Here is a 26,539-nt window from a genome sequence, read left to right as displayed (position 1 = left end):
GAGAAGGGGAATGTGCACACAAGGTTCGGTGGTGATGGTTTGCTATCCAATTCTCTATGAGCAGAATGTGATACGGGCCCGATATTTCTGATCGATATAGGGAGTCAACTCCTGCCGCTTTGCCCTGAGACGACAGAGACAGCGAGACCGCCATATCGAGAGGAATTTTATAGGCGGAGGGCAATTCGCTTATGCCTTGGATCCACCACCACGGTTGCGCTGAGGTAAAGTCCAGGGCTTTGCACAAATGATCTGTGAATTTACAAGGTTAGTAATTGAACTGTGGTTTTCAAAAGAGTGGCAGATATCCACATACCTCGCCTTCAGAATAGGCCCAGAAGTAGATGACCATGGCCACCAGATAGTAGACACCGGCGTTGGTGCCTTGGTAAATCAGGAGGGCGCACAGAGCGAACAGAGGGATGGCCGCGAGACGAGCTTCAAGACTGCGGTGGATGGATGATCCGGCCAGGAAACCAATAGGCCACTCCCACGCTAACATGACGAATCCCAATATCAAGTTGATTATTTGCAAAACCGGTATGGGCTTGACGCCAGGGTCAAGGCTTTTCGTAAGGAAATCCCAGAAGATCTTAGGCCAGAAGAACGACTCGAAAGCGGCAACGATTTGGTCTGAGATAGTGTTAGCAATCCGTATCCGCTTCCATTCCCCCTTTATCATGAACGGGTCCACCTACAAGATGCGGCCGTGATGGTGATGAGCCTCGCCCAGTGGTTCTTGATGAGTCTTCCCATTATGTCGATTATATCGAAACCCGAACTTATAGCGCTGGTCTTCCACGTCGATTTTTTGTTTTTTTTTTGTCTTCCCTTATCGAATAATATCTCTTGTTCAAGTCGGTTTTGATGCTGACCCGAGACGATTATCCAACTCAACAAACAACCCAAATAAACCACCAATGTCGTAATATGAAATAATAAGTTGTTTCGAAAAGAAAGTAAAATGCAAGGTAGCCAGACCTGCAGTCGCGTTGAACAGAAATCGCCGATATGAAAGAAGGCTATCGACAGTGCACAGCGCTGGCAAGTAGGAAGGAAAAAAAAGAAGTGAAGGGCAAGAGCAAGGTCAAGAAAGGATGACAAGCGGCGATGGGGGGTCGCAGCGGACTATATCAACGGTCGACCAAGGTGGTGGCTCCTGCTTGGGAGCAGTGCTCCCGTGGAGCGATGGCCTGTGTCAGAGCCCGATACAAACGAGCCCGGGCTGGGTGGGTATCAGATGTTCCTGACGTGAGGCTCAAGGCCTTTAGTTCGAGATCCACGTTCTGCTAATCCGATCTATAATGACAGCGGGCATGCGTGCGGCATTCTCAGCATCCGCGACGGGCCTGAGACAGCAGCGTATCTCTTGGTGAGGACTGGATGGGCTTGGTACCGCAAGGGCAGATAGCGTTATTTGGGACCGGCTGATCAAGGACGGCCTAGAGATTGATATTCCACAGGGATATTAAGCCGAACGCCTGTCTAGGAGATGTTGGGCGTAGTTGCATTGAAGAAAGGGTTGAGATCAGACAAAACGGGGTGCCCGGGGAGAAGGGTGTATTATGAAGCAACAGGAGCCTCTTCGTGTAAGAGAGGGCAGATCTTCAGACATGCGGAGGCATGCGAGTTTAAGAGACAGCATGGCATGGGGTGGATCCGGATGGCAGATGGGACGGATACAGCTCGCATACCGCATACATACCGCATTCAAGCCTACAGTACACTATTATTCATCCCCTTTAGGCGTGGCCAAGGGGGAGGCAGGGCCAATGGCAAGCGGCTGCACGAGCGGGTAGAATCTTGGACGACGCAGAGAGGGGAATGCTGCGGGCCTTCACTTGAGGCCTGCATGGGGTTTCCGGGCGGTTGCTGCAGACTGGCAGACCTCATGATGGATGGCAGAAAGCTGGGCTTGGTTGGGCCAGGGCTGGTGTCCAACCCGGATTGGCAGGATCGGGGGCACTATTGACCATGGCTGCTGCGTTAGTCGGAGGGTTCATGAAGAAGCGCAGCGGTTACCCAGCATTTGGCAGCCATTCTGCGTAGCAGGTAGGAGCCAAGCTGTAAGTAACACAGTCAAGTGTATAGAGATGCGAGCAGCGTCGGTGCTGGAGGGCACTAACTCGATGTGATTGGACTTTGCTGGGCGGCTAGAAGTTGCCGTTGATCCAATGAGAACCTCAGCCGCCTTGTCTCATGCATTGAACTTACAGGGGACAACCCCGAGCCATCCATCCACGCAGCAGAGACAGGGTGCTGCTGGGCAGGGGTCCAGGGCCTAGTCTCGGTTTGTCTACCTAGGTTTTTTGAAGCATTTCCATCCACTCCGCCTCTGTTACCACATCCGGTATGCGAGAGAAGCAGCAGAAGAAGAAAGAAGTGAAAATGGTTATTAGACGACCTAGTTGCTCATTCGAGATCTGATTAATTCATCTCGACTTTTCACCAATCGACCGTGTGCATTGAAGGGGGAGCTGGAAATAGAACCACGCTACCCCGACCTCGTGGTTTTTGAAGATTCCTTCTCGTGTCACTCTGTCAAAGCAAAGCCGTATCCGATGTCGTGCCAATGGGTGTGCTGACCGCCGAACGTTGCCATGGCGTCGAGCGTGCAGTGCTGCTCACATTTGGGGGTTCAGGTCCATGAGCCGTCGGCGTTGTAACGGCAGAGGCTTGGTATGCGACAGCTCGTCAGACTTTTTACAGACGATCGGGTCGGATTTAGACATGGGCAGGTTTCGCAGTTGAGACAGATCAAGTTTAGAGACGGGGGGGCATCGTGGGCCCCACTGCCACGAAGCTCGAAGCCCCCATGGCTCATTCATTGGAAGGCCAAATCGTTATGGGACGACTTCTAAAAAAATGGCCTTGTCAAACAACATGAGATGAATGGGCTTCGGGGCGGGAAACAGCGAATCTAGATTATGCTCATAAGGTTGTGGGCATGAAACATGCCAAAATTGAAGCTTGACTTTGCAGTCGAGGGACCATCAGATGCCGTTGACGTTTTAAGGACGAGCCAGCCCACTCTACCATCCCATCTTAGTCTCGGAATATAACCTTACATTCTCTAAGCATATTTTGTTTGATATGTGCGCCCCATTGCCATTATGGGCGAGGAGAAAAGGCTTGGCTCTGCTCGCTCGTGTGTCGACCAGAAAATCGTGAGATTGCTCCGTAGGATACTCGAGATTTCAGGTCATCTCCTCCATACGTGGACATAACCGCTAATCTTTATCCCACCTGACCCCGACGGTGCTCATTTTCATGATTTGCAGGTAATTATGTATACGGCAACTTACATGCATGCTGCTTCCTGCAGCGTGCCACATAACCCCGTGCATACAAACATGTACTTTATTTTCATCGGCGGTTGGAGGACCACGTTGATTGGGCCGGATCGCTCATGCGACAGCCACATATTGGCATCGGCGGTGTAACGTGTGAGTAAGCAAGCCTGGCCAGTCCATCACTTTCTGAGCTGGCTCGATGGCAAAATGCAGGTGATTTCCGGGATGGGGAAAGACGGTGCACAGTAGTAACCCACAGCTAACGGTGAAAAGGTCCTGTCTGTGAAGTAGTTAGCGTTGGCTATAATAACTGGCTGTTATGGCCCATTTAATCTCATATGATGCTGCACCTCTCCCGCTGCAGACCCGGAGGTTTGGCCACACATCTAGACATCCTTCTCGAACTTCTTGCAGAATCAACAACGCATCTACATGGAGGCCATCCCCATAAGTTTAGTACATATACTATGCACAATAGTGCGCTGATAAGGCCGCATTGGGCGACGCACTCGTCAGTATGCACCAGATAGTGATCATGACCAGTCTGGGGATCGATGCCGGTAGAGCAGTTCCCAGTCTATCTGAGCGGATGCATAACCAGATACTAGCCTCTGGCTATCGGCAGTTGTGAGGAGAGCGATGAGGATGATAGTGGTGGAAAGCCTCAGCTTCTTGACACGACAAACACTCGAGTGCCGTTCCAACATACATCGCGGCTGCAATAACCAACCTCCAAGGGCAAAGTCTGCAATCAATCCTCAGATATGACAGCTATCTGTCTTATGAACTTCTCAGTGACAGTATTCTGCTGGTAGACAGTAGATACAATAATCCTAGAATGAACAAACCAAGACCAGCATACAAGTATGATTAGTTGTGCGCTCAAGACTTGGCCAATTTCCTTGCCCCAATGTCTGAGGAGCAACTTACCGCCGTCTACTTCGACAACGCATCACGGACGGCTGAAGATACTTTGAAGCGTGGCATGGTATTGAAGTTGTATTGTGATAACTTCGTCTACATCTATAGCGCCCTGGTGCTCCCCTTACCTCGGAGTGTAGTGGTGGTAGCTCGTCACTTTGACATGTGCGCTTGAGTCTTAGTCCATAGGGAACTCGTCGTTCCAGAAATTGATAGCCCGCTCGGCTTCTGCTTCTCCAATATGCCCGATCAGTTCCTGTTTTCCCTGGGCACTCATTGCCTTTTCTGACAGGTCTTTCATTCCAGTGGTAACATCGCTCAAGACATTGGCAGCATGCTCCGAAAGACTCTCCGCACCAGAACAGTAAGGTAGTAGACTCCTCGAGGCAGGCAGTGTCTTCTTGCCACCCCCAGCCGTGGCCAATTGCCGGTTGAAAGTCAACAGCGTTGCAGGCACCGTGCCGATAGACGAAACGGGAATGATTGGCATCTCGAGCCCATTCATAAGACTTATACGCTTGTTAGCTCTCATGCACTCGCCGACCAGGCTGTAAACCATATGCAAGGTCCCTACATACTCAAGTTGGAGCCTCATCAGCGACGCCGCAGCGCCTCCCGAGCGGCTTTGCTTCATGAAGAACACAATGGCCACATGTTGTCCTCCATCCAGATGATAAAGCCGCTCAATGCGTTGTCGAGTGGCGTCCGAGCCAACCTCTTGCGGGCACAGTAGAATAGCCCGCAGGATTGACTTGGAATTCCCGTCCATGGGAGGCAATGGCATCGCGACATCGTGAGACTGCAATGGTTTCTCTGCTGGATCATTAGCGTCTACTCGGCTTTCCCCTGAAGTGTTACGCGGCAAACCGTTGCAACCACTGAGGTACCGCACCTTTCCATCTAGGGGTGCTGCTTTGCAGAAGCGCCGATACCAGTGGCGCCCAAGCAGGTCGTTGGCGGATGGATGTACAAAACGAAGGCGCTTCCATGGCCAACTACGAACCGCTAGTACGTCTGCCACCAAGCTCTCACTCTGCATTATTCGCGGCAATTTTACCTCTCGTTTGGGGTTTTCAAAGATAGAAGCTGAAGCCTTGTTGATATCCTCGCGGTGACAAAAGGGGTCTTGAATCCAGGGGCAAGGGCGACAAATGAGAAATGACTCTTTTCCGCACAGTTGGTTGATCAGCCGATTGCCATTGTCTGGGACTGGGCCAAGCAAGAGCTTTTACATACATCTGTATTGCTTGTAGGGAACTCAAAAGTCGACCGCACCTTCCCGCCAGATATATCACTTTGACTTACTGCCCACGTGGGTAGGTCCTGACTTCCTACCTTGATGAGCACGCCAAGACCGAACCTACTGCAGTGTTTGCATTTGATGCGATGCATTAAATTTGACGATTTGGTCTGTATACCTAGTAATCGCGGCTTCTTATCACTGGAATTGATAGACTTATAGTGGTAGAGCTATCATTTTTCATTCTTCCATCCCCTCGTCCCATCTTTGTTGGAGCTGAGATGATCGTGGACCTCTCCTTTGTATATATATATACACAATAAACATCTCTGTACAACGATGAAACTTCTATACCATCCATATCAGAAGCCAGTGATCAAGTAGGACTTGGTTCAGACAAATATATCCTAAGTATACACAGCATGAACTTTGAAGATACAAATATATATAGCACGCAGTACGTCAGCATAAGTAGTATACTCACCACCCCCAACTGTCCGCACCCGACACATTTAGCCTCTGTATAATGTGGTGGTCAATATGATCACGACGCCGGCGGCGAGGCTGTGGGCGTTGCAGTAGGCGCCGGAGGCAATAGTGGCTGCTTGGTCTTGGGATCCTTGAAGCCCCGTAGGGCCTGTTCTAGTGTCAGGATGCGGCTCTCTTGGCGCATCTTCTCTTCTCGCGCTCTTCTTCTAGTTCGGAGAGTTTGTCGCTCAGCTCCTTTATCCTCTCGGAATTATGGTCCGGCTTTTGGGAGGACCTCCACCACTCGTAGACAATCAAGACCATGGCCACAGTGAGGATGAAGGTATCTCCAATGACATCGGCGAACAAGTCCACCGCTTTGGCCTCGGGCAGTGGCCGGAACTTGCGCTTCCAGACGCTTAGTATGTTGGAGGGACGGTTTGTCCGCGATTGACTGGCCGTGAACCCGTGTTTCGCCTTGAAATCTTCCTCTTTCTTGATCTGCTCCTCCGTCTTGACTGTCGGCGCCTCGGCCTTCTCCTTGGCACGCGCGATAGCCTCTGGATCTCGTAGCAGGGCAACCGACATACGCATATTTAGCTGGTGAATGGCCTGGCCATATCGGGCGGCAAAGCGGCGGAATCCCGGGTGGTCGTGTGCCTGGTGCTTGATGCGGTTCTAGGCCGCGTCAACGGTGTGGACCGCAGTGAAGAGCCGTGGTGGAATAGAGACTTACTGCTCCATACTTGGATACATGCCGTAGGAAAAGCGAGGCGAGCTTGAATAACGGGAGGGCTACCATCTTGCCTTCGACTCCATGTGACGTAGGAGTTCTGGGGAAGTTGTCGTTGCCTGGGTTCGAGGGCATAAGCAGCTGGAGAAGCTCTCAGCCCTACTGCTCGGAGCTTCCGACTAGGGCCTGTCGGATGGCAGGGGAACGACGGCCTATCGGACTCCACAAGCCGGACGAGGTAAAGAAGTAGAGGGCAGAGATCCTGTAGCTAAAGCAACCGGCACAGACGTCACCGGCAGACTCGTGTACGATATGATGGATGCTCGAATGAGTGAATCTTGGTGGGTCCGATGTTCTTCCAATGGAAGTGGGATGGATTTGATGGAAAATCGGAGGTTCGGAGCTAGAAAAGACCAAGACCGTTGTCCGTACCGCCGGTGGGTGGTTGCCCGAGTGCCCAGAGCCTGAGTGGCCCCCTCCCCCCCTTCCCCCATAAGGCGACCTAAAAGCTAAGTAGGCTCACTAGACTCACTGGACAAATCACAGCCAACCCATGCCTAGTTGCCCCGTCAACCAGTAGAGACCAGCCAGCAATACCTTTTCTGGGCCCGCTAAGCCAAAAAGTCACAGTGCATCCACATTGAATGAATTGATGCGTCCAACTCTCAGCCCAGCAAATGTCTTCTCGAGAACCGGCGTGTCATCTTAACAAATAATTTCCTATTCCAACAAAGAAGGTTGAACTCTGTCTTTTGCCTTCCTGACTTTGTCACGACTCGCATGTCGCAACTGTGCCTGGCTTGATCGTGTTGTTTATTTCGCTTGATGCTGTTGCAATTTGATTCTGTAAGTTGACCCCGTCCCCTACCCTCAACTCACTTCCCTGGGCCAGTATGATGTTGTTTTCAACCAAACCTTGGCCTTGCGACGGGATGCTCGAAAGAAAAGATAGACATATCGATCACTACACCTTTCCCAGAACTTCGATGCGCTTCTTTTTGGTGGCATTTGTGCAGAAGCAGAACCGCTCTCGTCGAAACGCACTCATCGATGGCCACAACAAAGCATAGCACAACACAACAACATGGGAGGAATCAAAGCTGATATTCTACCATCTACCCGCAGATCGACCCCACCCCGACAACGCAAACAGAAGCCTACTGGGACCAGTAGGCATTCCTGTTGCTTGATACACCCTCTTGCCTTCTGGCGAACTTGTGTCCAGTCAAATGGCGGACAGAGTTCTCGCAGCAAAGCAAGGCATTGATACCGACGCCTTGTCCCCACGGGACGTGAATGTCCAAGGACCGACCAGAGCCACCGTGGACACCGCCAAGGTAAAAGCCGCCCTGGCTTCCAAGGCGGCTCAAAAAGACAAGGAGCATCCTCCTCCGCCCCCGCCCAGGTTTATGAGCCGCCAAGCTCTGATCGCAGAGATGGCGCAACATACCAGGTCGGCAAGATGCTCGGCAAAGGTGGCTTTGCTGTGTGCTACGAGGGACAGATGCCTGGCCACAGAAAGAGGTTTGCCTTGAAGATCGTCAAGAGCAAGATGCCGCCCAAGATGGAGCAGAAGGTTTGTCTCGACCCAACATCTATCGGCGTTTCCAGAGCTTGTTGTACTCACAGGTGATCACGTCCAGTTCCAAACCGAGCTTCAGATCCATTCGAAGATGCGCCAGCAAAACATTGTTCAGTTTCTGCGAGCATTCTCGTTCGACAACTCCACCTATCTTGTTCTGGAGTTGTGCCCGAACGGCTCTCTCATGGACATGGTCAAGCGCCGGAAGGGGCTGACAGAGCCCGAGGTGCGCTACTACTCTGTCCAAATAGCTGGAGCTATCAAGTATATGCATGCGAAAGGCATCATCCACAGGGATCTGAAAATGGGCAACATCTTCCTCGACAAACATATGAACACCAAAATCGGTGACTTTGGCCTTGCTGCTTTGCTGGTTACTGGCAAGGATATGCAGACGATCCGACGAACCACTCTGTGTGGTACGCCCAACTACATCGCACCTGAGATCTTGGAAAAAGGTCGAAAAGGTCATGACCATATGGTTGATATCTGGAGCTTAGGCATTATAATGTGAGAGCCAATTCTAGCAAGAGTTGCCTGGACATGTTACTGACCTACTGCATAGGTTTGCGATGCTCACTTCGAAACCCCCATTCCAGTCGTCAACAACCGATGAGATCTACCGACGAGCGAGAAACCGAGACTATGAGTGGCCCAGTCCTGAAGGTACCAACAAGTACATCAGCCAGGAGGCCAAGGAGATAGTCGCAGATATGCTCCAGGATGCCGACAAGCGACCTGACCCCGACAGCATCGTCAAACACGACTTCTTTTATTCGGGCTATATGCCAGAAATCAACGAGATCACCCCGAAATTCAGGGACTACCCTCCCGACAGTGACGATTTCTACACGGTCGAGCTTACGCGCGAGATGGCTTCCCGTAATCTACACAATCTGAAAGAAATGTCGCGGGCCTGTGAGGTCGGTCCATGGTGCAACGTTCGGAAGGTGTATTCAAGCACTTGGAAAGAGGTTGCGCTAGAAGAGAAAGCCGGCCTTACCCCGATCATTCCGCTTGTCGAGGGGATTGTCTACCGCCCATACGATGAAGTTGCCAGAGAGCAGAAGCTCATGCAACCCCAGACCCTGCCACCGCAACTCACTGGCAGGTCGGCCGAGGACTCTACAATGTCTACGCAGACAGCCCCGACAGGTTTACTCAGAGCACCCCCGCAAAGCTTTGCAGCTCAGCAACGAGCTCAGGGTCGACCGACAAAGTCGTCTGGAGTGGTTCGATCCCGCACAGCAGCCGAGATGGCAATTGCACCCACGGCGAGCGGCACAGTACGATCTCGCGCCCGGCGTGAGCTACCCCGGAGCAATACAGATGATAATATCCTGTCACAGCCTGCCCAGCCGCCAGCAGAGCGAGTTTCACTCCCCATAAGAACCCAGGTGCCAGCTGCCCGGGCTCAATCGACTGAAGGCAAGAGGTCGTATTTGATCAAGGTTGAGGAGAAAGACATCCTTGCTGCCAGTGCACCTGCACCTGCGCCTGCTCCGGCGCCTGCCCCAGTGGCTGCTGCACCCAAGCCCGCTCCGAAAACAGGTGCAGCTTCAGCTTCGCAAGCCGACAGTCAGATGGGGACGCTCTTCAGCCCTTCAGAGCGTCAGCACGCTGTCCCAGAAACACAACCCGATGTTGTGCTTGAACGCTTGCGGCGTCTTCAGGCAGAGCTAGAACGGGCGTTGAACTCGAGATCGATGGCTATTGTCGGCAAGGCAACAACACCTTCGCCGCCACACATTGTGGTAAAATGGGTGGACTACTCGAACAAGTTTGGACTAGGCTATATACTCAACGACGGCAGCGTTGGTTGTGTTCTCAAGAGCGTGCCGGGCAGCGGCAAGGGCAGCAAGCCAGTAATGCTTCCTCCTTCCTGTATCTTGGTCCACGAGGCAGAGCGGCACTGCCAGCGACGTCACGACCCGAGCTACTCGGACCGGCACCAGATCGTACCAATGTCTCAGCCCATTCAGTTCTTCGAGAACAACGGTTCAACCGGACTGTCAACGGTTTCTGTGCATCCCACACAGTTCAAGATTGGTCTGAACCCAGACGGAACCGCGGGTAAGATACCCGTGGGGAAGGACATTTACGACCATAGAAAGAGGGAACATCTGATTTTGTGGAAGAAGTTCGCCAACTACATGATGGCATACGGTCGGGACCAAGAGGCGACGGACGAGACAGGCCACGTCCAGATCCCCATGAACACAGACCCAGCGCTACCTCCAAGCAACGTCGTGACGTTCTATCAGCGCATCGGCGACGTGGGCTGCTGGGTCTTTGCCGACGGTCACTTGCAGTTCAATTTCCCCGACCACACCAAGATCGTGCTTGATGCTACTGGCACATGGTGTCATTTCTGGCATCTGCCTCAAGAAGCCGCCACGAAGCTCATGGCGACTGGTGAGCTGGATGAGACCGCCCTCGACGAGCGTGCCGTGCTCAGCTACCCGCTTCAGACCCTGCTCAACTTTGCTGCTAAGCCCGCGATCCGCCCAACACGCAATACCACGCGCAAGCGGCCAGAGATCAACCCCATGCTACAGGGAATTCCGTCATCGAATGATTTCCGTCGCAAGGTCGACTTTATCAAGAATGTGGTCAAGGAGTGGGTTGTCAATGGGGGCATGGGTAACAGTAACATGAGCCGCGACAGGCGCCTCAAATGGACTGGCTGCCGTGAAACCGTCCATAGTGGTCCAAGCAAGCACGTCTGGGTCACGATCGGTGCGCGCTGGGGCGATGAGAGATACACAGCTGTAGTCGATCCTAAGAGACCACATGAAATTGGAGAGGATATCGAAGAGAGAAAGAAGATCTCTACTGCCTGAGTGCGGCTCTACGAGGGAGAGAGGAAGAAAGTGGGACACGGGCGGTCTTGGTTGTATAAGCATCCAAGTTCCGAAGTTGGTGACTGGAAAGGGATGGACGGGGCTGCGTTGGGATCTTTTTGCTCTTGCTTTTGTCACGCCGTCTACGAGAAATCATGGTGGCGTTTTGGGGATTTCACGTTAATAATGACTCTGTGCGAGAGCCTGCTTGGGGGGAAGGGGGCTCTCAGTTTTCTTTCTCTTCTCATTGCATGGCGTAGCGTGTATGGAACTAGTATATACCTTGCATATTTACTATAGACCTGTGCTGATTCATGTTTAAACTTCTTCTTGTTATTGCATGTTTGTTGGTGACTGGTTTACGGTGTATGCTTTAAGACGCAATAAATGTATAGCCAGTGCAACACTGTAATGTCCAGTTAATCCGTACTCGACCGCTATACAGGGGGACAATTTTGATCTATACCCAAAACCAACCAAACCTGCTTTTGTTTAGAACTGTTCAGAGCCGATGAGCGTTACGTACAGGAAAATAAACTGATGCCGACACACTAATAAAACCGAGCCACAGTGGGCAGCTAGGCCAAGGACTGCCGGACTTAAGAGTGTACGAGCCTGCGAGGTTGGGACCTCTAGGGGGCTGGTTTCACCCCAGATAGTGGGTTGACGAGGTAATGGATAGATGGCATGGCATTACCACCAGCCAGTCAGTTGCACACATGCAATGCAGACTGCCGTGAGTTCAGTGTAATTGGCATTATTCAGATTGTCGGTTGAGTATTGTACAGCTATTGAATCCAACTCCAACAACCAACAAAGGGGTGGGACTCGGTATCGTGGCTCGCTCGCTCGCTTGCTTTGCTCTCATTCTGTCTCGTCCTCTCTCTCACTCGCAAATTAATCTAGAACAACAACATCGAAAGTGAGCAGAATAGCGTCTCCAGTCATCTCATCTTCATGCAAGCCCGCCTGCCACACGTCGTCATATCCACAAGACGTAAATGGGAAAATAGAGAGAGAAAGGAGCGGAGAAAGAAAAGAAGTTTGAAAAATAGAAAAACGCCGGTTGTGACACGACCACCAAACAGACATTAGGGCCTTATAAACTCGATCAGGCCATATGCTTTTCCCCTCCCAGCGCAACGAGTCGTGAACACAATGCAAATGCAATGTCCTTTTGAGTTTGGGGAGCATCCGTGAAGACAACGAAGAGAAGAGAAAAGAAAGCCGCCCTTTCCTATACTGTGTCTAACCGAAGAAGCTTCCGCTGTTGAGAGAAATTTGGTGCGTTCCTTGTCCTGAAATATCGGGGTGATATGTACGGACCCATCCAACAACCATTGTCCAGGGTCGTGAAATGCTCGTTTCAGCCCGCAATAATTGTAGTCTAGCACATGCTGATGATTGACGTACTGTAGTGTGGAATATATCCAAAATGAAGCCGCAAGTTGATGATGCCGAGGCTTCTTGAAAGGCTCGGCCAAGATGGCATCAAAGGTCCTGATGACAGGCAGTGCCGCCATTATTACATTACCACACAGTCCTTGTCGTCTTTGCCGTCCTTGGGCGGGTTCTTTCGCATCTTAGCACTCTTAGGTGGTGCAACTTCCATAGGGGTGCCGTTATTACCACTGACGGCGGCACGAATTGCAGCTAGGCGTAGTGTGGCGCGCTGGTCGCCGGCATCTGCTGCCTTGACGTACCAGACATTGGCTTCGAGAATATCGCGGCGGCACCCAATGCCCATCTCAGTGAAGTAGCCAACAGTGTATTGAGCTTTGACGAAGCCTGTGATGTTTCAGTCAGTATTGCATAGGAATCAGTATTATATGGACAAATCAACTCACCTAACTCGGCAGATCTGCGTGCCCATTCGTAGGCTTCTTCCTCGTCCTTCTCAAGAATTGGCTCAGCCCCAACTAGATACCAGGCGCACAACCCCATCATAGCGCCAGCATGGCCACCCTCAGCTGCACCAGTATAGAAATGGACACTGAGGGCGGGATCCCGCGGGCAGTTCAGCTTGCCATGTTCGTAAGCATCCCCCATGCGAAAGCTCGCCTCGGGGTGACCGAGCTCGGCTGCTTGGGTAAAAAGTTCCGCTGCATAGCTCTCGTCCTTGAAAATGTCTTCACCATAGCCCGTTTCGTACAATGTACCGAGTTGGTAGGGAGCGGCGTTGTAAATGGCGTCGGAGTGTTCAGTAGCCCGCTTCAGCCATTTGATGCCCTCGCGATATCGAGTCTCGCCGAAATCGCCGGCGAGACAGGCCTTGCCCAGCCGAGTCATGGCCCCCGGATGCGTCTTCGATGCTGCTGTCCTTAGGTACTGAATAGCCTTTGCAGGATCTTTCCGGCAGCCCCAGCCAAATTCGTAACATAAACCAGCGCGGTAAGCAGATTCGGCGTGACCGTGTTTCGCGGCGAGAATGAAGAGGGGAAATGCTGCGTTGTAATCCTCTTTTCCCTTGTTAAAAAGGCCCGAAGCATACCCATCGGCGAGGTAATATTGCGCAAAAGGGTACCCGCCATTGGCCAATCGTGTGAGGATACTTTTGGCTTCACGCACTAACTCTGCAGGAGAAGGTTGTCCTTCTTCGTTTGATGGGGCTCCTTCGCCTTTGGAAACCTTCCTTTTCGGACTTTCTCCAAACGAAACACCTTGTTCTTGGGCCGAGGCGACGATAAAAATGGCAAAGGAGTATTGGATCGAAGGGTCGTTAGTCTTTTTCACGTTTTGCCTGTACATTTCGAGCGTCTTCTGCGTACTCAGCAACGAGGCATTATTCCCCACATTAGTTCGAAGCTGAGAATTATCGATAGTGATCGGTGCTGGCGCTGGCTGGGGGTACGGAACGTTCAGAAGTTCTGCATACGAGGCTGGACGGCCATCCGGTGATTTGCGCGTCAAGCCAGGCGACCGCCCCCTTGGGCTCAGATCCGAATAAACCGAGTAAGACGACTGTGGCCGTGGCATAGAACTCCTCCTCTGGAATGCCGCCGAGTTTGGAGTCAGATGTCGATTTATAGCCACCCCCTGTTCGTTGAGGTTGACGGTCGATGATGGCCTCACGCCACCGTCTAGAGGGGCATTGGCGACTCGCGGTAAGGCCATGGACTCTTGGTGGTGGTATTGCAACTGTGGAACGGATTGCTCAATGGAAGCGCTGTCTTCGACGACCGATTCTTCTGGCGAAGTCTCCTCGGAGATAAGTTGACTGTCGCCTACATCCTGTGACACAGAGCTTGCATTTGTCGCAACAGAAGACTCCGTCGATGCCATCTGCTGTGTACTGGACGACGTATCCGTGTCACGGCTACGCCGGACACCATCACGACTGGCCGAGTTATCTCCTCCTGCGTTGAGTTGGTCAGATACTATTGTGTCATCTTGGGGTGACTTGTCAGAGCCCGCCCGAAGCGTTCCATTTGCAGCTGGATCCGACAGGCGTCTTTCACCCGGATCCTCTGTAGCTGTAGGCTGCTTTAAGTGCGCCTGCGATCCTTCAATGCTAACGTTTGGAGGTTGGGCCCAGTTGTCGGAGCGGAAGCTGAGGCGAACGGGAGAGACCGGTGCAGCTCTCATCTTGGAAGCGTCCGGTATTGCCAGCGGGGAGGGCTTAGAGTCACTTTCCTCAGTCCCGCTCCATCTATAGCGCTCAGGCGAAAGATCGGGCGCTACCATGGGCTTCCGTTGTATAGATCGGGTCGGAGACGGCGGGTTCAGCGGCGGAGGGCTGGAGGTCACGGCAGCCATTGCACAAGCCTTGAGACCGTTACCGACCGCGAGAGCGTTACGCAGGATCGTTCAACTGCGAATACTAATTCCCATACAGCTTGTGATTTGTATTCCAAACCCAGGTACAAACGTGAACCGGTCGGCTTCTCTTCTCAAATAAATCGACCCTGTTTGCTCGAGTTCCCAAAACTCCAGCCGTCCAACAACCCAAACAATTCTTTGTACCGTCGCAACTGATGTGTTGACTGTTCTGGCAACGAACGGACCGGTAAAGGGACGTGATGCCACGTAGGTCAAGATCGGTCAGGGAATCGAACTCGGCGTTTCGGAGTTTGGCGGACGACGTGTGACGAAGACTGCGACAAGGGCAAAAGCTGTGGAGGGTATCTCAAAATAAGTCTGATATCTGATGCAAATGTTGGAAAGCAGCGCATATGGGCAGGAAAAGTGAATAAGACAAAGGCCCGAAGGACAAGACGAAGGCTGTTTGCGCTGGGGGGGCAAATACAATAGAGGGTATCTTGACTTCGCCGGCCTCTGGAGAAGTCAGCCAAGCAAACAGTCAAGAAAACAACAAGAAAGTTGAATCGGAAAATAGACTTCAAGTCAGTAACGGGGGGAGGTGCAGGTGGTATGCAAGTCCCCTGGGGGGGACGCTTTAGCGGGTCGATCGCCTGCTTTCAAACTCGTTAGGGTACCAGCCGTAAGCCATTCTCAATGATGGGAATAGACCCAGACTGGATGGACGTGAGGAGGAGTGGGCTAGTGGGCTGGCAGTACCTACCTAGAATAGCCCGACTTGTACATCCCAAGTACACGTACACTCAGTATGGAGGGCCGACCACACCGTAGAATTGGCCTGTTAGCCTGCCGCAGAAATGGATACCAACTGACTGCCTCTGGGAGTTGAATGCGAGAGAAGGGGCTGGTCTGCCTGGGCGGGACGGACCATCGAAAAACCAAGCGGGCTTGTACGAGAGCAGAAGAAGGTATTGGGAATACGGCAATGGGTATGGCTTTCTGTCTTGTCCCTTTCTTTTGTTTCCTGGTACCCTTCTTCAGCTGGATCAACTGGAGTAAAGAAAGGCAAGCTTGTCAAGGGACTATTCAGACTGAGTAGTGGACATATTCCAGTGACTCGATTTCTACAGGTAGGCAGCCACCAACTGCCAGCCTGGCTCTAACCACACACATTTGACTACATGCAAAAGTATGTAGGTACTCAAGGGACTCTTATTTGATGTGTGTAAGAAACGGGCCGCTCAAAGAAATTGACAATGGTTAACTCCGTATAGTAACCACCTCACAGGATATATATATGAATGTGTACTAAAGACTGGCACGGAGAACCCGGGTACTTAGGAGGTGACAAGAAGCGAGCATAGGCAGAAAGGTAATAGGCAATAGGCTGGAGTGGACTAGTGCTGTTAGTGTGCCTGTGGATGTCGTGATGTTTGCTGCTCATTTCATCAGTGCGTTTCGGGTTGGCACCATCAGACCATCCCGTTCATGTTGAGCTCGGCTGCATGGCCGGTATGCTCGTACCGTCCCTACCCCCGAGGAATGACAGATGCTTCTCTCTCACCTGTCCGCATCAACAGGCAGATTGTGTCAAGCAATCGATAGAAGCGCCCATGCCAATGGTGTTACGCGGGCTGCAACATTGGCGAGCATTGGCGAGCGTTCCGCGCTAGCCAACAGGAGCCGGTGCCATCCCACCATCAAATCCTATCGAACTAAAGTCTACGCGAGGGCCGGCTTGCGGGAAATCTGGATTTCAGTGGTTGCCTCTGTCCTAGCTGGCCAGCCCTGTGAAAACAAGGTTACTGCAGGCTGCTCCCATATTCCTCCCGCTTGGGATCAGCTATGTATGTACAGTAGAACTATCGTATGAGCCATATGCCTATGTGCTTATGGCGGCTGCAGGCCTTGAGTTTGGATCGGCAACTTGCTCGTAAGTAGGGGTAAGAAAGCCCCACTTTGTCCAACGTCTTGCCTGACGTAATGCCCAGCTTTCCCAACCAGAACTGTGTATTAGTGCCTGGTGCCTGTGGTTCATATCGAGTCGAGAAGATCTTCAAGCAGGCCAATCTCGCAATGCAGGGTGTAGAGGATGAAATCGTATGAGTTTGTTTGGGCATCAGTGGAGAAACATGAGGAGAGATCACATAACCAGCAACCTATGTATGTAAGTCTGAGTAGTACGGAGTAGTCTGAGGCTCGATACAACGGCAGAACACCTTTATTACTCGTGTTACTTGGGAGCTGTCTCCGCTGCGATCAGCCGCTCTTCCGCCAGGACCAAAGATGTTTCGGTGCTATTGATAGCCACATATCTACATACACGTACCTACATACCTTCTAGTATCCTATAGTAGTAATCCGCGACAGCCGCCCAGTACACCAAGTGTCTTTCTCAGCTCAGCAAGACGAGTTGCCCTAGTCGTGTCAGTCGGCTGGGCGTGGTGCGCAGGATGCGTGTTGGTATGGTATCCATGACAGGGATTACCATCTGTTCTTCGTACGCAACACCGCGCCAAGCATTGATTTGCGGTGGTTTTGCTCCAAACCGGGCATCGTGAAATCTCGACCTGCGGGTGGAAAAGTGGACATGGACCCTGGAAATTGCATGATCGCAACTATGTACTAACAGTCAGTACCCACGTAATGATCCTTGTGCGAAAGGGGAGTGGAGGGGTACTGCAAAAAGTTGACACTGGCTTACTGGCCATCTTCCATTTTTTCCCAGGTACGTGGAAGATAGTCTCGCACCATTTCCATCGGTTTCCGCACGACATTTTATCGTAATAGAAACCTCTCAAAACACGAGGAGAAAGCTATTCCCTCGCCGAAGGGTCCAGCTGGGCATGCCCGACGTGTCTTAGCGGGAACAGCCACCTCTGCGTTGGGCTTCTGGCGTTGTTTCACTACATTTGGTAACTCTCAGCGTGCAGCTGCATACGTACATACTAACGTACTTTCATGTACGCATGTGTACCTAGGCACTTCGGCATATATGTAGCCAGGCAGGCTTTAACCCAGACACATTCTAGGTATAGTTTGTATATATGAATATTGTCCATGGCATATATTAGCCTACACGTGCAAAACACCTGCTTTAGAGAATCCAATCACTCGCGTATATATGCGTACGTGTAGGTCCGAATTGATGCAGCCCGAGGCCGGAGCGAATTCTATATATCTGGCGGACAGCACGGAGTTCGATTGTCATCCACCATGCACACTGCCAAAATAGAAACCCCAACTCCGTCTTCGTAGGAAGTACTTGGCAAGTACATGTTTTCACTCACCCAAGTGTAAGATATTGACAGCTACCCAATAAACTGGTCCCTTGCCGAAGCTTGCGGCCTAGCCCCTCGTGTTTGGCATCGTCCATTGGGGGCTGACCATCGCTTAAAAGGAGAGAGAGAGAGAAAAGCCTCGGGCATACGAAGGATAGTTGCTAGGGCTCTCCCAGTGCTCGCATGTATGCACGTCAATAAGAGCGTTTCTGAGCTATGGTACATACCTAGCATATGAGGGAGTCATATTTTAAGGATTCGGCTTTGCTTGATGCCGGTGATGAACACAAGTGGGCCGTCATTCCGCACAGCGGTATCCCCGGCCGGACAGTGTTTGTTTACACGACCTCTCCCTCTGACTCGTCGCGGCCATTCTTCCTGTGTTAAGTAGTATTCGAACAGCATGTATGACACCTTTCATCCTGAACTGAAGGCAAAATAGACATATCGGTCTCGACAGGAGTACGCTTGTCTCTAATAACCTCTCTTCCGTGAACCTTGGAATCGAAACCCGATAATGGCTGTCAAAGTCAGATCTATGGAGCTTGGTTTAGCTGTTCCAGGAGTTTTGGCCATTTAGTGGAACAAGCGATGCAGTTCTCCGGCTTCAAGATCTACGACCATCGTAAGCTCGGCTTCTCCCGAGCACTGAGGTCCACGTTGAAATCCGAGACCTGGAGTGCCAATCTCTGCTTTGATTCGCGTTTGACGCGCACCCACCACGGGGGATTCATCTTGGAGATGGCATTGACTAACTGTGCTATTCATAGCTAAGCGCAAAATTCACTGTCAACCACAAGCCATCTACTCATGTAGCCCCACGTAGACGGTGAGGAGCCGGACTAGGTGGCTGGAACTTGGATTCGTGGGAATGACTCTCGTTTGTTCCGGCGCATGAAACTTGCTGTTTTGACATGATGCTGTGCAATTCAGTCCTCGAATTGTTGTTGTTCGGCGGAAAGCGTTTCATAGGCCGGATAATTACCACGTGGTTTATTCCAGTTGAAAGTACGGACACCGCCGTCGCAATTGGCCAGGTAAACAGCTATAGTAAAGACGTATAAGGATTCATAGGAGGGCCCTCGTGGATGATGATGAATATGTAGGTAGGTAGGTATGTAATACTGTAAGTTGAATTCAGAGATTGAATTGCACATGGGAAGACTCGGTCACATCTCCCACAACGTACCGTTGGTGCAAATGTGCGAGCGAGTGCAACACGGAATAGCCTGACTATCAAACATGTGAAGGCTGACAGTCAGCATCCAATATTAGAAGAGGAACGTTTCGGCATTTGTAACAGGCCGATGGAGGAATGCTCATCCAATCTTCTACTTGCCTCAGTGGCAGTTTCACTCATTTTGTCGGCACTAGAGGGCCTTTTTCTGAATCAGGGAGACTGCGATGCTATACTCTACAAATTTAATAAGGGTGTACATGTACTCCCTAGATTAATGGTCTGCCCGGGCCGTTAGAATGACTGCAGAGTCTAAAGTAAAAAAACAGACCAGGCTTTTCGATCTCAACTCAATTCGATGAAGCCCTATCGGCAGGCCAACTAGGATTAGGCGGGATCCTGCTTATGCTTTAATGATTGCACAAGTACATTGTCCAGGTCTCGCTACGACCCTAGCCTCGCCATAGACCCCGATAGATGCCCCCAATATGGATCCATTCTTTCGTCCCTTAGCGGAGGCCAAATAAGAAGGCAAGAATGAATCAGCCAACCCCTTGCAAGACAGGCAGGGATCTCCCATACAGTGTCCAAAGAGAAGCCACAAGCAGAAGATACGCCAAATTGATACTGTCCATCATACCTCCAGCCAGAATCTAGATCATGGCCCCATTCATTACTGTGGCCAGGTAAATCGGACAAAATCGAAATCGACTGGGACGACCACCGATTTTATCCCTTCTTCCAGCCATCTCCTGCCTGCCCCATGCTCGGGCGACGACGACACCAGCTGCTTTCCTTCCTGTCAATCGTTCCAGTTGAATCGATTCTCCTACTATTTGCACTACTTTCTATTTTGCTCTATCCCGTTTATATTATTTTGCATAGGTACATCTTACTTCCAAAAACGTAATCCGTGCTCCAGCCGGCTCGAAACGGACGGCCCCCCTCGCAGGCCAGCTTACAGTCCGAACAACAAAGACCCACGTGGGTGGTGTCATTCAACAGAGAGTTCAAACTGGAACCGACGCACGGCGTCCCATCTGTCCTTCTCTCTCCTCTTGAGGGTTTGCCCTCGCCTAAGCTATCCGCACCTCTCCAAATCGGCTTCAAAAACTTTGCTGTCATCGCGGTGCATAGTGAAGGAGACGGCGGGTGGGAAATCACTCCAATCAAAACCTCCAACTCGCGGCTTTTCGTTAGCGGTCCAAAAAGGGGAAGCGGGGACCCAGCCTAGGGAGCGCGCCTAGGACCAGACCAGCCAAAAAGCCTTTTTACTTACCTGCCAGCCCGCAGGTGTTTACTTGACCTAGTCCTCCGACTTGCTTTCTTCGCGCATCAGTGGCACTTAACCCCATCTCGTCCTGCACCCGCAGCGCCCCTGTCACCCACACCACTCTTTTAGCTACGGTAGCGCTACCGACCTTGGTTTTGGTCGTAGCGCTCGAACAGGGATCTCCCTCTTAGCTGCAGCTGACTGTCCTTGTTGCCCGCTGCGACGAGCCCACCCTTCAATTGTACGTATTGCCTGCTTCTTCTGAGACGGCATAACAGTGGCTTGATCGTCCTTTGGGATGGTCTGGTCAGGTCTAGTCCCTCTTCCTGTCGCGAGCTTCCCTCCGTCATCTTCCCAATCCACTTTGGTCGACCTCATTCTTTTCATTTTCGCTTCCTGATTGTCATACGCCGGTATTGGCGTCATTTGTACATTGCGTAACCATCGCGCCTGTTTGCGCTGACAGGAGAGGACATCTTCCCAATTGCCTGATCAAAGTCCGTGCTCTTCTCTTCTCGTGTCCCCTTCCTCAACAAGAGCCAGGCTTCTCAGTCTTGGTCTGCATTTTGCGGCAACACTTGCTAATACCGCTTATCGCACAGGAAAGAATGTCGCTCCCCGAGAGGCCAGGGGGCCGGCGGTCGCACGAGACGAGAAGTTCGTATCGGCAATCCCCGTCACGGCGTCATCGCCCCGGCGATGTTGAAACGGGAGGATATTTCCCAGTGACGGGGCAGGGTCATCAACGTGCGCCTTCAACCGCCTCTTACGCCGAGACGACTGATCACCCTAACGGCACAACAGAGAGATTGCCACTGTCACCAAGTACGGAAAGCGGCGGGTTCCCTCATGACGAACCGACCATCTCGCGCAAAAGGAGCCTGATCCGCCCAGAGAGGAACCGGATCGGAAAGGACCACCCAAACTATCACTACCGAAAGCATGCTGCAAATATGGAGGTATTGCCGTCTTCGACTGGAAATGACCCTATTCTGGAAGATGATCTGCCGACGGCTCACTCTCCTAACGACGGGTCAGAGAACTCGCCTCCGCGAAGGTCGCGTAAGGGCGACCCCGAGAAAGTGAGACATTCAAAGTCAAAACGGCGGCGGGCTTCGGGGGGCGGTGGGTTGGCCAAGGACTCGAAGAGGCAGAAACCGAAGGAGGTCCTCAGTCCTCCTAGCCTGTGGAATTTCTACTGTGCTGTGGTCACGCTATGGTACCCCGACTTTATCCTCAGCTGCTGTGGATGGAAATCCAAAGCCGAGAGGCGAGCGTGGCGAGAGAAGATGGGCCTTATTAGTCTCATCTTGCTCATCATGGCTATTGTGGGCTTCTTAACTTTCGGTTTCACGCAAGCCGTCTGCGGCTCGCCAGTCACCCGTCTCCGCGTCAACGAGGTCGGCTCAGGCTATATGATCTTCCACGGTACAGCTTACGACCTGACGAAATCTGGACACCCCCGGCGGAGGGTATCCCTCTGCGGTTGGACAAGACTTTGCCTGACATCTTGTACGATTTACCCGAGAAACATGGTGGACAGGATGGCAGTTTCCTTTTCCAGAATGTCAACGGCAAATGCAAGGGTATGATCACTGCGACCAGCAACTCGGATATTCCGCGCGATGCCAATGATCCGGATAACTTAGCATGGTACTTCCCTTGCAAACCATTTAACCAGGATGGTTCCACCAAGCCTAATGACACGGTTACTTATCACCCCGGGTATGCGTGCCACACATCTCAGGCAGCCCGTGATGAGTTCTACCCTCAAGCTCCACTCCACCGCAGACGTTTTCTACAACTGGGCCGATATCAAGAATAACTCGCGAAATTTGATGGTCTATTCTGGAAATGTGTTAGATCTCGACCTTCTTTACTGGTTCGACGAGAAGGAAGTGGACATTCCAGATCGCTTCAAGGAGCTGAGAGACCGCGGGACCGTTGCCAACCGCCTCGTTCATGGACGAGACATTACCCGATCGTTCCAGAGCTCTGCTGACAAGCACCTTGCTGAATGCTGGAGGAGATCATCAAGGTTGGCACCGTTGATACTGATACGGTGGGCTGCATTGCATCCAAGGTTGTGTTATACCTGTCACTCGTGCTTATTCTGTCTGTTGTCGTCGCAAGATTCGGTCTGGCCATAGTCTTCCAATGGTTCATTAGCCGGAAGTATGCGGCTCCCAAAACATCACAATCGGGCAACAAGAAAAAGAGAAATCAACAGATTGAGGATTGGACCGAAGACATCTACCGCGCTCCGCCCCGGCTGCCTGGTGACTTGAGCAGTAGTGTGGGTGGCTCGGATAGAACCAGCAAGCGTGCCAGTACATTCCTTCCTACCACCTCGCGATTCTCAGCCGCCTATGGTGTTGACCGCAATCCCCGGCGCCCCCAGCCCACTACCATGGCTAGTCAAGCTTCCACGGGGCCGCTGTTGCACCCTAATTCCATGTATAGGCAAGGTAACGACAGCAGAGCCAGCTTCCTCAACTCAGACCCCTATTCTTCGAGCCACGCGAACCCGATGGATGTATTTGGTCCTGCTGGGTTCATACACGAGGCCGTTGTTCCACAACCTCCGGCCGATTACCAGCCCTTTGGATTCCCCCTGATTCACTCGATCTGTCTCGTCACGTGTTACTCTGAGGGCGAGCTAGGTCTGCGAACTACACTCGACTCGATCGCCACGACTGATTACCCCAACAGCCACAAAGTCATCCTCGTTATTTGCGACGGCCTCATTAAGGGCCATGGGGAGACCATGACCACACCTGACATCGCTCTCGGTATGATGAAGGATCATGCAACCGCGCCTCAGGACGTCGAAGCATTCTCATACGTTGCGGTTGCCAGTGGAGCGAAGCGACACAACATGGCTAAAATCTATGCTGGTTTCTACGATTACGGTGCTAAGTCCGCCGTGCCTCTCGAGCGACAGCAGCGAGTACCGATGATGGTCGTAGTTAAGTGTGGCACACCCGACGAATCGAAGAAGTCCAAGCCCGGAAACCGTGGCAAGCGTGACAGTCAGATTATCTTGATGTCGTTTTTGCAAAAGGTTATGTTTGACGAACGCATGACGGAACTTGAGTTTGAGATGTTCAACGGACTCTGGAAGGTGACCGGCATCTCTCCCGACTACTACGAGGCTGTTCTCATGGTCGATGCCGACACGAAAGTCTTCCCTGACAGTCTTACTCACATGCTCTGTACCTGGTCCGAGACCCCGATATCATGGGTCTCTGCGGCAGACTAAGATTGCCAACAAACGCCAGAGCTGGGTCACCGCTATCCAGGTCTTCGATACTTCATCTCCCACCACATGTCGAAGTCATTCGAGTCCGTCTTCGGTGGTGTCACCTGTTTGCCTGGATGTTTCTGCATGTATCGTATCAAGGCTCCGAAGGGTGCCCAGAACTATTGGGTCCCAATTCTTGCGAACCCCAATGTCGTGGAGCACTACTCCGAGAATGTGGTCGACACGCTCCACAAGAAGAATTTGCTTCTTCTGGGCGAGGATCGATACTTGACGACTCTGATGCTCCGGACCTTCCCCAAACGCAAGCAGGTGTTTGTTCCCCAAGCTGTCTGCAAGACGACTGTCCCTGATACCTTCATGGTCCTCCTATCCCAGAGACGCCGATGGATCAACTCTACAATCCACAATCTCATGGAGCTTGTTCTTGTCAAGGATCTGTGCGGTACCTTCTGCTTCAGTATGCAGTTTGTTATATTCATCGAGCTGATTGGTACCCTCGTCCTTCCCGCTGCCATCGCCTTCACCTTCTACGTTGGTAAGTAGCACTAAGACATTTTGTTAATGGATAATACGCTAACGGTTTTACAGTCATCATTTCAATCGTACATCAACCGCCGCAAATCATACCCCTTGTCTTACTGGGTCTGATTCTTGGTCTGCCTGCGGTATTGATTGTCTGCACTGCCCACTCATGGTCATATGTGGTTTGGATGTTCATCTACCTCCTCTCTCTCCCTGTTTGGAACTTCATTCTCCCTACATACGCCTTCTGGAAGTTTGACGATTTCTCTTGGGGCGACACTCGAAAGACTGCTGGCGAAAAAACCAAGAAGGCGGGCATCGAGTACGAAGGTGAATTCGACAGCAGTAAGATCACCATGAAGCGCTGGGCCGAATTCGAGCGCGAGCGGCGCATCAGGGAGAACAACTACTGGGGATCAAAGGACAATGTCGCGGATAGCTGGCCCAATGCTGATTTACCGCGGAGACATCCCTATGATGACCAGTATTCTTCAGATGCCTAAGTGAGTTGGGAGGTTCAATGGGAAGCGCAGCCAGGCGGCTTTGGTGCGCATGGGTGGGATACAAGCGAGGAGTTAGAATTGTGGTATATTTACCTATATATGGGGCGGAGTGGACTTTACTTGTCCAGCTCATACAAGGGCTTTTCCTTTTAGCGGGCGTTGCTCGTTTTCTTTCTTGGATTATTCAGTATAGAAAACCGGCTACTTACGAAGGCATCGAATCGGCGTCAACATTCCAGGCGAGCATTGCTACTTTACGGTGGCATCCATGTATATAACTACTCAATAGCCCAGGGAACCCTTAATACGAATAACTAATATGATATTACCACTTAAAAAATGCAACGCTCAGCCACTGAAACCTTGTGGAGAGAATGACGGCTGGTCGTACAGATGACAGCCCGGTCACTCACTGGATTTGCACATGGTAGCAGCAGTAGTAGCCTAGATCTAACACCCAAGTCGTCAGAGGGGGATGATCATGTCCGGCTCGTTGGTCGTCCTGTATGCATCCGTCTACCCGTCTGTGTGTGTGCCGATGTCGTGCTAGGTTGTAGCCGAACCCGTATCGGCTGTGTTCGTCATGCGGGGAACAGCACTAAGATTTGAATCAGCCCTGTCGTGTCACGACTTGTGATGTGTGTATGTATATGTATACTTGGCAGCCTGTCGTCTGGGGGAGGTGGTGGTTTTCATTTCGTAGTGATGATTTCTCTTAAGGGAGTTTTGGTGTGTGTGTATTAATTTCAAGCTGACGCTCGTTTATTATTCACCTGGTTTCCTATTTTCTGGTGATGTTAAAGAGCTAGCCGGCAACCATCTCACTACCGTGTAAACCAGCACTGCTATATCGTGCCTATTTATAATATTTATTAGAACGAAGCATAGTGACAGAGGTAGATTAGCAAATGTTATATCTATAATTATGGCACAGCCCGGAATACCTAGACAAGATTTCTCCGGATTCGTGCATGGCCGTCCCAGTCTTGCCGTGTATACATTACGAGATGTTATTGGTGCAACATAGGCCACTGTGAAATACATATAAGTGTGTGGCCAAGCTCCACCAATGTTGATGACCCTCAAGGAACGTTCCTATAATCCACGGCTCGATTATCCTCACCCAGACAGAAGCTATGGGCAGAGTATACCAGTCAGTTTGCTCCTTCTTGTCTATCTTAATCTTACCGCTGCGGCCGCCGAGGATCACCTCCCCTACCTCAACCTCATAGCCGTGACGTATGATGGCGGCGACTCTGTGCTACAATGCTTGGCAGATGCCCACGCTCTTCCGGGCTTCGGGCATGCTAGACATGGTTTACGGCCAATACGTCTTCCGGAGCGACGTGGCCAATGCGACCTGGACGGGGGATGGCACCACGCGCAGCCGCAGTGGGTGCACTTGTTGCGACAAGGCTAACGCTACATCGCGGCGCCGACATGCGAGGACGAGGCGGCGTGGATCCGCGGCAGGCGTCTCAGCGCCGGGGCACTCGACCTACTACGCCGACGAGAGCATGATACGCTCGCGCTTATGAAGGCTCCGCGGCAGGGAGCCCGAGCACGTCGTGGTCCGCTGTCTGGGCGGTTGCGCCATGGGGAAGCCTGATCGGTATGGGCGGGCGGTAGTGCGCGTAGTTGGGTTCCGAATTGGACTGGGCCGGACCTATCATTATTGT

At 51.8% G+C, this 26,539-nt stretch overlaps 7 protein-coding genes across 7 annotated transcripts; 3 read left to right on the top strand and 4 right to left on the bottom strand.

The window, feature by feature from the left end:
• Window positions 1-189: 189 nt before the first annotated feature.
• Window positions 190-756, bottom strand: PG994_010575 (Pro41 protein; the record flags this gene model as incomplete). Its single annotated transcript, XM_066861984.1, has 3 exons — window positions 190-252; window positions 317-633; window positions 699-756. 3 exons carry the CDS (start codon window positions 754-756, stop codon window positions 190-192), a joined length of 438 nt encoding a protein of 145 aa, XP_066711094.1.
• Window positions 757-4,392: 3,636 nt separating this feature from the next.
• On the bottom strand, window positions 4,393-4,998 carry PG994_010574 (uncharacterized protein; the record flags this gene model as incomplete). Its single annotated transcript, XM_066861983.1, has 1 exon — window positions 4,393-4,998. One exon carries the CDS (start codon window positions 4,996-4,998, stop codon window positions 4,393-4,395), a length of 606 nt encoding a protein of 201 aa, XP_066711093.1.
• Window positions 4,999-6,102: 1,104 nt separating this feature from the next.
• Window positions 6,103-6,724, bottom strand: PG994_010573 (optic atrophy 3 protein (OPA3) domain-containing protein; the record flags this gene model as incomplete). Its single annotated transcript, XM_066861982.1, has 2 exons — window positions 6,103-6,600; window positions 6,659-6,724. The coding sequence occupies 2 exons, from the start codon at window positions 6,722-6,724 to the stop codon at window positions 6,103-6,105; spliced, it is 564 nt and encodes a 187-aa protein (XP_066711092.1).
• Window positions 6,725-7,739: 1,015 nt separating this feature from the next.
• On the top strand, window positions 7,740-11,080 carry PG994_010572 (serine/threonine protein kinase; the record flags this gene model as incomplete). The annotated part of the gene is made up of 4 exons (XM_066861981.1): window positions 7,740-7,824; window positions 7,993-8,231; window positions 8,299-8,747; window positions 8,803-11,080. The coding sequence occupies 4 exons, from the start codon at window positions 7,740-7,742 to the stop codon at window positions 11,078-11,080; spliced, it is 3,051 nt and encodes a 1,016-aa protein (XP_066711091.1).
• Window positions 11,081-12,605: 1,525 nt separating this feature from the next.
• Window positions 12,606-14,836, bottom strand: PG994_010571 (uncharacterized protein; the record flags this gene model as incomplete). The annotated part of the gene is made up of 2 exons (XM_066861980.1): window positions 12,606-12,868; window positions 12,928-14,836. 2 exons carry the CDS (start codon window positions 14,834-14,836, stop codon window positions 12,606-12,608), a joined length of 2,172 nt encoding a protein of 723 aa, XP_066711090.1.
• Window positions 14,837-21,523: 6,687 nt separating this feature from the next.
• PG994_010570 (uncharacterized protein) lies at window positions 21,524-24,860 on the top strand (the record flags this gene model as incomplete). The annotated part of the gene is made up of 6 exons (XM_066861979.1): window positions 21,524-22,042; window positions 22,114-22,223; window positions 22,318-22,608; window positions 22,704-23,785; window positions 23,834-24,370; window positions 24,424-24,860. 6 exons carry the CDS (start codon window positions 21,524-21,526, stop codon window positions 24,858-24,860), a joined length of 2,976 nt encoding a protein of 991 aa, XP_066711089.1.
• A 1,244-nt stretch (window positions 24,861-26,104) lies between these two features.
• PG994_010569 (uncharacterized protein) lies at window positions 26,105-26,398 on the top strand (the record flags this gene model as incomplete). Its single annotated transcript, XM_066861978.1, has 1 exon — window positions 26,105-26,398. The coding sequence occupies one exon, from the start codon at window positions 26,105-26,107 to the stop codon at window positions 26,396-26,398; it is 294 nt and encodes a 97-aa protein (XP_066711088.1).
• Between the last annotated feature and the right edge of the window lie 141 nt (window positions 26,399-26,539).

Source organism: Apiospora phragmitis (assembly GCF_038363925.1).
Source record: "Apiospora phragmitis strain CBS 135458 chromosome Unknown utg000010l:1.0-9815664.0:1.0-9183399.0, whole genome shotgun sequence".
NCBI classification, from domain to species: domain Eukaryota; kingdom Fungi; phylum Ascomycota; class Sordariomycetes; order Amphisphaeriales; family Apiosporaceae; genus Apiospora; species Apiospora phragmitis.
The sequence above is the reverse complement of the archived record's forward strand: the minus strand, read 5'-3'. Positions and strand labels throughout refer to the sequence as shown.